Source organism: Scomber japonicus, chromosome 9 (assembly GCF_027409825.1).
Source record: "Scomber japonicus isolate fScoJap1 chromosome 9, fScoJap1.pri, whole genome shotgun sequence".
NCBI lineage: Eukaryota > Metazoa > Chordata > Actinopteri > Scombriformes > Scombridae > Scomber > Scomber japonicus.
Genome location: NC_070586.1, coordinates 28,216,122 through 28,225,895, shown reverse-complemented (window position 1 = coordinate 28,225,895; position 9,774 = coordinate 28,216,122). Strand labels below are relative to the sequence as shown.

The following is a 9,774-nucleotide window of genomic DNA, read 5'->3' as shown; positions in this document are numbered from 1 at the left end:
ATAGACACCTTTATTCAACAGTAGACAGACAGGAAACATGGGAGAGAGAGGGGGGTGTGACATGCAACAAAGGACCTCCAGCCGGGACTCAAACCGGGGTCGACTGCGTACGTGGCATGCGCCCCAACCACTCAACCAGCTGCGCACCCTCATTTGCATTTTATGAACACAACATAAGACCAAATACAGACAACAAAATACACAACACAAGAACAGTACACTAGAGGTTACAGACATAAACATATAAATATATTTGCTCAGGAGATCATTGCGTCACAAATCCTTCTTGACAGGACTGCATATAATATTCAGGTTACTATTCATTGTACTGGCTTTTTATCTTTAACAGTGTTCTTAAACTAATTCAGTAAAAAACATTTTTTTAACAATAAAGGTGTTGTATTGAAGATACAGTAAAAGTTACAAGTAAATAATACATGAGCTTAAATTCTCCCTATCAAAAAATTACCTCCTAATCAGGTTCTAATGTCAGAGCCGAGAAAGCTGAAGCAGAAGCTGAAGATTTGGTTCTCAGAATATTGGAACATATCTGACTTCATTGCCATTCTCCTCTTCCTGGTTGGACTGGTGATGCGTTGGCATGATGACCCGTACCGAACGGCCGGGCGCATCAGTTACTGCCTGGACATCATCTTCTGGTTTGTCAGGGTGATGGATCTGCTGGCTGTCAATCAGCATGCTGGGCCTTACCTCACTATGATCACCAAGATGGTATGTGACGACTGTGCACCACTTTTTTGGAGAAAGTTTTTTTCTGATTATTCATCTTCTTCCTTTGTTTGTGTTACTTCCCAGACCAGTAACATGTTCTTCATTGTGGTGATGATGGCAATCGTGCTGCTGAGTTTCGGAGTGTCCAGGAAGGCCATCTTGTCGCCAAATGAAGAGCCGTCTTGGAGCCTAGCTCGAGACGTAGTCTTCCAGCCCTACTGGATGATCTATGGAGAAGTCTATGCATCTGAGATAAACCGTTAGTACTTAAAAGTAGTACTTTAGAGTAAATTAACAGTAGAATTGACGCCCAGGTAACGCCTTGAGTGGCTTAGCATCCAATTGTCTCAAGGTCGCTTTGCTACATAAAGACAAACATATAAATCAGGTAATCTGAATTAGTCTCGTACCATCTCAAGTGATACTTGCTTGATTCACCTTCATATAGTATGTGTTACTAATTACTGGCTGAAGGTGAAAGGGTGGGTATCTTCATTGTTTCAGGACTATAATAATAATGAAATATATACTATAGATGCCAAGGGACTGTAAAGTAAGAATTTTGGTATACACAACTAAATCTATTCCATGAGGATCCTTCTTCTGGTTTACCTTTGAAGAAATTGTAACAAAAGGTAAAATGAGAATTGAGAAAAAAAATCTACAAGTTATAAAAAAAATAAATCTTCTTTTTGTAAAAGGTAATTGGGCTGTCACTCACTCATATATTAGAATGTACACAATGGTAAAGACCCTTGACATTTCACAATGAACTCCCACTCTTACTAAAGTTATTGTATGCCACCAATGTAACACGTGTGTTTGTTTGTGTGTGTTAACAGCATGTGATGATGGTCAGCCATGTCCTCCTGCTTCCTTTATCACACCATTCCTGCAGGCTGTCTATTTGTTCTTCCAGTATATCATCATGGTGAACATTCTCATTGCATTTTTTAAGTGAGGATCTTTTAAAAGACATTTTTCAATTTTAGCTTTGGCAATGAATCATCAGAGTAAAGATCACTTAACTATATCATGTCTTTACATTAACAGCAATATCTACTTTGACATGGCATCAACATCCAATAAGCTGTGGAAGTATAACCGCTATCGCTACATAATGACTTACCAGGAGAGGCCGTGGCTTCCTCCGCCCCTTATCATCTTTAGTCACATGGCCCAAGGCTTGAGAGCCATCTACAGGACATTTAGCGGAGGTACTGAGCAGGAAGAGAGATGCTCTGGACTTAGTGAGTACCCTAATGTATGCGTGTGTGGATACAAAACTTGCTCAGCAGTTATCTATACATGTCTAACTAGTCTGTCACGCCTCTTGTCTTTCCTCTCTGCATCAGAGCTCTTCTTGGGCCATGAAGATCGAAAGAAGCTCCACGAGTTTGAAGAGAAATGTGTACAGGGGTACTTCCACGAGAAGAGTGAAGGTCTCCACAGCAGTCAGATTAATAGGATAAGAACCACAGCTAAAAGGTTGGATTGATGTTATTACTGATGTATATGAACTAGTCATTATAACCATGAAATACTGACTCCATATGATGTTGCAGAGAAGAGTATCTTAAAAACTGAATCCATATGTGTGCTGCTCTATTGTCCCATGCTAGTCGAAGGAGGGTAAAACATCTGTGTCCAGTGAAGTGATTTTTTTTAAAGGAAATTGTCTCACTGCAAATGTCTTTTCTCCAATGTTTTGGTAAGAAGAAATAGATTTGATTTAGATGTCCCACAATGCAGGTAGTAAGCATTCCTCTTTTTCTATCACAGTCTTTATTCTACTCTGTATGTTTGCTACACAGTCAATTATTTTACATTGTAAGTAAAATGGCTTTAAAGATGTGCTCAGTCCAACACATTGTAACACTGTGAGTGTTTTTATCAGCATACTTCCAGAAAAGCAAATGTAATGTAATATCATCAATCATTTTTTTCATTTGTGTCCCACTAGAGCCGAGGAGATGTTCATGATGGTGGGAGAGGTCTCAGAGAAGGTCAACTTCATTCAGGACAGCCTGTCGGAGTTGGACTGTCAGCTGGGTCAACTCCAGGACCTGTCGGCGCTTGCTGTGGACACCCTAACGCTGCTGTCTGCTTCTGACAGCTTACATCAGGAAGAGGCTCGCCTGGCTCAATGCCGACCCATCACAGTGTCCCAGCATGTCCTCCCCCACAGCTGGACCCTCCCGCACAGAGGTGGAGCAGACTGTGATGTGCTTAATATGCGGCGACTGACGGCCAAACCGTGTAAAAGTACTCCGCCTTCATTGCTGAAGGGCTATACTCTGATGGGGAGTAGACTGGCATCACAGGAATGCCATGTGGGAGTCATGGGGAGCAGGGGAGGAAGACAAGGACACAGTGAGGAGGGAGAGGAAGGCGCAAAGGAGGTATAGTGTTCAAAGATATTTTAGGTTAATAATAGCTGTAGGAAGTTAAAGAAAATGAGAGAACCTTATATCAAGTTTCATATATTTTGGTCCCTAGTAATTGCATCTCAGCTTTACAAAAATTAACATCTACGTCATTTTGAAATAAACAACTACGTCATTTTGTAATGTAAGAAAACAGTTTTAGATGTGATCTTTCTTCTATGCAGGAGGCACAGGTTGCTGGTGTTCACCATCCCAGTGACATGTGGCTTGGAGTCTCTCGATCTGCATCCCATGCTTCCTTTTTGCACCCTCATGGAGGTGGAGTTCATCTCAGTGGTTTCAGGGATCAGACCCCCTGTGAGTCCTGTGGACCATCCCACTGTGGGTCTCCTCTTTCTTCCAGGTTTGTTGATAGAGGACTGGAGTCATCACATTATAAACTCTGGTCCTGTGACCCGCACCTGTACCCCAGCCAGGAAGAGACATCCATGGAAGAGGAAGAAGAAGGAGAAGAAGGCAAAGAAGAGGCAAAGCAAAAGGAGGAGATGGCACAAATATCCAGAACCTCAAGCAATGTCGTCCTTCTTTCTCGCCCTAAAGACTTCTCTGAGGGTTTAGTAAATCCTGCCTTTTGTGAAGATGATTGCCAACAAAGTTCCAGCACATGCGGAAAACATGTGAAATACCCCAGGTGGGCGTTCCTGTCAAGGGACCGCCCCTATGGCTACTGCCGGTCTCTGTCATCCAGCGTGGAGAATATGACTTTCCCTGGGGTACCCCGCAGTCCAGTGAGGGGATCTTTTCCTTCCCTTAATGACCCAGTAAACAAAGGTGGTCAGACCTTTAGGGATGAGACATCACTACAATGCAGCAGGAGCAGAGGTACTGTCATAGTAGAATTTTTGTCATAGAATTTTATGGTTTATAATCAAAATGTCTTCTTTAGGTCTCTGTGTGTGTATGTTTTCTATTCATGTTGTGTCTTCCTGTTGTATGTGAGTGCAGTTTTGCCGTACTTTGACAGCTCCTGGCTGGACTTGACTTGTCTGTTTAGCCACAGATCATGTGTATCTTTGTTTCTGCAGAGTGGTCAAAGTCCTCGGACTTCACTCAAGACCAAGACAGCAAAAGAAGCTGTCAAAACAGGAAGACAGTCAAGATACAAGAGAGCAGTCCAGACACTGTAAGATGTGTTCTCCGGAGCATTATTGAAATTTTATATTTCGCCATGATGGCTCAATAATCAACTGATTATACAATTAAAAATCGACACATCAGTTTTCTTTTTACGAAAACAATTAGCCTGTTTCTTTTCACCTGAATTTCCTTCCATGTTGTTATTTCTAATGGAAAATAGGAAACCATGCATTCTCATTTGTCTGATGCCTGTTGGAGAAGGCGCCGATGGTTGAAAGGAGAACCTACATGTTGGTCAGCTTCAACCAGCCTCAGTCAGCTCAGTAAGGACCTACAGCCCTTTTAGATTCAGTATATATCAGTAATTAGAGCTGAACATGTGTTATTCCTTTGAATCTATGCATGCATCATCACAAAGGTAGAGAAAGAGATGATAACACATTTGTAATACAAAAAAATGAATAAATTTCTTTTTACATTTTAATGTTTTAATGATTCTAATATTGGTCATATAAATATTATTTCAGACTTTGAACCCATGGATTTGTTGCAGAAGCAAGTGTTTTCACACCAGGTAAATCTGTGGTAAATTGTGTCAGTGTAGTAATTCTGTGAACACATGAAATGTTATAAAATATTTGTCTAATTATCTTTGCATTGGCCTTCAGGATGTGTGGAGCCCCACTCATTCAACATGGAACAGCTGGGCCAGAACTATGAGCCGCAGGTCTTCGTAAGTCCGCCTTTCTTTTGCATGAATGTGCATGAATCTCAAAGTATTTAAGAGTTGCATTAATTATATTGAATTTTCTTATTTGTCCTTTCTGTAGTTTACAGAGTGGACTTGCCTCTGAAGGTATTTCTGAACATACAGATCATTTTAGTGTGAAATATTTTCATATAGATTTTTTATTCATTATTAACAAATTTACTATTTTTGTAATTTATTGTTCTGCACTATGTTTGTTGCAGCCAAGAGTGCCTCTTTCCAGTCCACTGATAATCTGTATCCACATTATTCAGGTATTAACATTTTATCAAGAATATAACTGATTAACTAAGCTGTTATCATTTCTGATGGAACACATCCCAAATGCTTTTTGTCTCATCTGGTTTCATCTGCTGTGCACACACATTATTTGTTATTATACCTGTGTGCCGTTATCCATTGTAGTTTTAGATTTTGTTGTGTTTGTGTGTTAACAGCCATGGAGAGAAACAATCTGATGAGACTGGCTCACACCATCCCCTTCACTCCTGTTTCCATTCTGGGTACTTTTATTGTTTGGTATCACCATCAACTTAGTTCTTGTTAATTCATTATTTTACTTTACAAAATATAAGCTCCTGCTTTTCTTTCCATGCACCTCATTGACTCTGTTTTTCCTCATTCTCTGAAGGAGGTGAAGAGGTGAGCATTTACTCTTTGGAGGAAGCACCCTCTGATGCTGACCCTGAATCCAACACGGTGTCCTCCTGGTCGTCAAGAGGCCTGTCTGCTATGCTGCAGCGCCTTGCCAGTGAAGAGGGCTCTTTGGATGGGGGTCTTCGGCAGGGTTGCAGGGTACTGTGTACCTGGGCAGAGGGGGACGTGTTGAGACCTGGTCTGGTATACGTGGTTAAAGCCTTCAGGCCGGAGGTGGTTCGTGCCTGGCAGAAGTGCTTTCATGGGAGCACAGCACTGCAGCTTTGTTTGAGGGTAACTTCACCAAACATTTGTAAAGTGCAGAGTTTTTAACTGCAACCACCAGCTGGTTGTTTTGAAAGTGGTTGGAAATCCAGTTTAGCTTGATACACAGATGCCATGTATCAATATTTTTGATTTTATTATAAATGATTAACATGCATGCCTCTAGTCTGTCGTAGAGAACGCAATTTGTTTTTCGTTCAATAAAAAGACTAATTAATTAGCCAGATTAACTAATTAACCATCTTAATTAATTAATTATTGCAAGTAATTTTCTTGCTAATTAATGTCAGTCACACTTTAAAAAGTAGTGCCCAAGAGAAGTACTATTTCATGTTTGGATAGAAATTATTTTCAACTGAGCATTTAAACCAGAAACAGCAGTGAAACACTGACTTGTTGTTAATGATATTAATAATACCAATCAACACAACTGCACCTGTTTGTTTACAAATTCACACATTTAAATATCCTGTAGCTTTACAGTTTCGGGGCATTTTTGCCTTTATTATAGAGTAGATGGCATAGAGGCTGACAGGAAACATGGAGATGGCGAGGGGGGGGGGGGTTGACAAGCAAAAAAGGTCCCTTGTCAGAGTTGAACCAGGGATGTTGAGATTACGTGCAATGCGAGGTAACCTCTCGGCTATCAAAGCACTCCACAGTCCCATAGCTTTAACTCAATTATCATCTGTTTGACACTCCCAAAGGAGATCCAGCAGCAGAGAGCAGCCCAGAAGATGATGCAGGTGTTCAATCAGGTCAAACCTGGTGACATGCAACACTCACCAAGGTGTGTGTATATGTGTGTTTTTCTCTTATATTTCTGACAGTGTCTTCAGTGCATTTAGTAATTGTTTTTTTCTCTCCACCAGATTTCTAGATGTGTCCTTGATCCTCTGGCATTCGAATGGCCAGTGGCTGACTATTGAGAGGAACATGTCTGGTCACTTCAGGAAGTACAACAACAACACAGGAGAAGAGATCACCCCCCTCTGTTCTCTGGAAGAAATGCTCCTGGCATTCTCCCATTGGACCTATGAATACTCTAGCAGAGAGCTGCTGGTGCTCGATATACAAGGTGAGTCCCATTAAGGTATGTGTGATTGTGACATGCCTGTTTATGTATGCATATGTTGTGAGGAAGCCTGACCATAATGGCTAGGAAGGTCGTGGGAGGCAGACCCAGACTGTTGTTGAATTAGTAAAAACTAATTTATTCAGTCCAGTGTAACAAAACAGAAAAAAGGTGTCTCAAAAAATGAAATGAATACAAACAATCAAATTTAACTGGCTTAACTCAGGATAAAGAAGACAAAGGCATGATCATGTGCACACTGTCATCCTCTAATTTTTCTCCCCCTAAACCTACATCTCTCCTCTTAAATAGACCCTCCAATCCACTAGGCAGAACCACATTTATTGCAGGGATTTCCTTTCCCTTTTACCCATTTGAATATAACAGTGCTACTTCTGTTCGTCAACATTATTTACAACACACACATCATCCATAACATAATCCTCATCACAAGCCAAAATTAGTATAAATCATATAGATACTAAACCAAACATTTAACTGAGTAAAAAAAAAAACATACTTAGTAACCCACTGACATCACTGATGATGTCATCCAATGTAAAAATACAGGATGTGATTGAGTGCCTCCTCCTTTTGTCTGTGGAACACAGACAGGTATGCTAAGTTGCACAGGAAGAAAAGTATTTCATTTACTGAACACAGAACTAAACCAATACACAACTAAACTTAATACTTGTTTGGGTTTTAATTGAACCAAAAATGTTGCTGGTATGTGAACTCTTAATCAAACACAATGCAAACCACTAACAAACCTGGGATTGTATCAGTGTGCAAATCACAGACTGACCTGTGGCTAAACAATTAACAAGCATAGTTAAATGACTAAACTATGGCATTAATGGTGAAAATGGTGACAAATGGCATGTTCTCATCCGCTGTCACATGTGATTTGCTAATCTGTCTATTTGTTCACTATACAAATATATACTATTAGTTTCTTTATATATTTATTCTGTTTCCACCAGGTGTAGGCGAGCAGCTGACTGATCCAACTGTCATCATGGCAGATGTCGAAAGGTAAAGTAACTATTGGACCAACATCATATTAATGACATATAGTTAGAGAAATCTTTCACTTATGTAATGTTATAAAAAAGATATGGGAAAAAAGCAAAGTTTGAACCTCCCAGCTGTCTGTGCCTCTCCTCCCACCTGTCTACTTTGTGCTGCTCACCAAAATACCACACAGACGGACAAAGTAAGTTTTTAAGGTCAGAAAAATACCAAACTGTTGGAGTCCAATTGTGCTGGTCATTGTGCCTCCAAAAATATGGCCCAAATCTTTGTATTATTGACTGAAAAAGGCAGTATTTCAACGTCATCAGGTCTTAAGACAAAGAGCAAAGAATATATAAACACTAACACTTTGGGAGCCACAATCCAGTGTGGACACTCTGCTTTTTTCCTTCTTTTAAATTGTTGTTGACCTAAAAACATGTTATGGGATTTTTACACATTACGTCTTTGTTAAAACAAAAGATGAGACACATTTTTCAATCTTGACTCTAATGCTCTCTCTCATCTTGTGCAGTAGCAGCAGGAATGAGATGCTTTTTGGTCCTGATAACCTGGGAGTGACTGCCATTCATGGTTTCCTGCAAAAACACTCATGCAGTGCCTGCTGCCGCAGACTGGGCCTGGCAGGTCAGAAAACTACATTATCAGTGTGTGTTAGAGAGGAAGAGAAACTATGCATGTTAGCATTATAATACTTGAGAATACTGTATTTTTGTGCATTAGTGTAAACAGGACTTTTTGTCAGTGTGTATATGCATGTATTCGTATGTCACCTCTGTGTCGTCACTCAGGAGGCCAACGTTGGCTCTGAGATAAATCCCTGACAACTTCAAATGAAAACAACACACACCAACAGCCAACTAATTAAGCCGCGAGTGTTCGTTTATTTCTATAACAACAGTAGTGTTTGAGGCATGGGGGTGGGCCCTGCTTTGTGCGTTGTGCTGCACGGCCTTTGATTACGTATTAATCATGTCTTTGTGCTGGCGATGTGCTGCTGAGACATTAGCTTTGATTAGCTATTAATTAACATCTCTTGGTAGACACGATACCGGCATCTAGAGGATAACTGCTCGGAAAGAAACTGTGCTCAAAAACAAACAAGCCCGGCAAACAAACACAAACACAAACATTCAGACACAGTTGTTTTGATATTTCAAAGGTGCGTTGTGTTTCCTCTTCCTCTTCTTGTGTCCTCTCCAAGATTTCTCCAACAAATCAAACCAAATTATTCATGCCAGATGCGTGGACTTCCTCCCAGGCCTGTCAGTATTCTCTTTCTTGTGTTAATGACTGTGTTATTGGAGCGACATGTCGCTTACTGATGTTTCTGTTGTTCAGATTTAAGGAGGCGCCCGGACAGCTGCGAGAACAGCGGTGAGGCCGAGCAGACATCAGGGGAAGAAGAACAAGAGGACGATTGAAACCAGGATGTAACCTTTGACCCAGGAAGTAGGGAAAATAGACACATACACCTTTACCAGCATATATATTGAGACTTGTCTGCCTTAACACACACACACAAATACAGTATGTTCTCACAAAATAGTGTCCTGCCCAGCCCTGATAGTATGCTTTGCTGTGGAAACAGTGAGGCGTAGTCTGTGACTGGACACCAGAGATTTACTGTAACATCATTCAGAGATGCTAACGTATTTTTTCAATATACTAAGCAAATATAATGCTGTATTTTATGAATAATAATAGCTAATAAT

General features: G+C 40.5%; 1 protein-coding gene across 1 annotated transcript in view; it reads left to right on the top strand.

The window, feature by feature from the left end:
• Positions 1–9,609, top strand: part of trpm6 (transient receptor potential cation channel, subfamily M, member 6) — a 17,852-nt gene extending 8,243 nt beyond the window's left edge. Inside the window, exons 21-40 of the mRNA XM_053325930.1 lie at positions 481–732; positions 817–991; positions 1,575–1,689; positions 1,786–1,982; positions 2,088–2,220; positions 2,696–3,134; positions 3,344–4,001; positions 4,205–4,302; positions 4,477–4,579; positions 4,784–4,830; positions 4,925–4,989; positions 5,087–5,112; positions 5,229–5,279; positions 5,463–5,528; positions 5,657–5,955; positions 6,654–6,736; positions 6,819–7,024; positions 8,008–8,059; positions 8,577–8,686; positions 9,401–9,609. Coding sequence (XP_053181905.1) covers positions 481–732; positions 817–991; positions 1,575–1,689; positions 1,786–1,982; positions 2,088–2,220; positions 2,696–3,134; positions 3,344–4,001; positions 4,205–4,302; positions 4,477–4,579; positions 4,784–4,830; positions 4,925–4,989; positions 5,087–5,112; positions 5,229–5,279; positions 5,463–5,528; positions 5,657–5,955; positions 6,654–6,736; positions 6,819–7,024; positions 8,008–8,059; positions 8,577–8,686; positions 9,401–9,483 — 3,258 coding nt within the window. The 3' untranslated portion in view covers positions 9,484–9,609. The remainder of the gene's footprint in view (positions 1–480; positions 733–816; positions 992–1,574; positions 1,690–1,785; positions 1,983–2,087; positions 2,221–2,695; positions 3,135–3,343; positions 4,002–4,204; positions 4,303–4,476; positions 4,580–4,783; positions 4,831–4,924; positions 4,990–5,086; positions 5,113–5,228; positions 5,280–5,462; positions 5,529–5,656; positions 5,956–6,653; positions 6,737–6,818; positions 7,025–8,007; positions 8,060–8,576; positions 8,687–9,400) is intronic.
• The last annotated feature ends 165 nt before the right edge of the window (positions 9,610–9,774 follow it).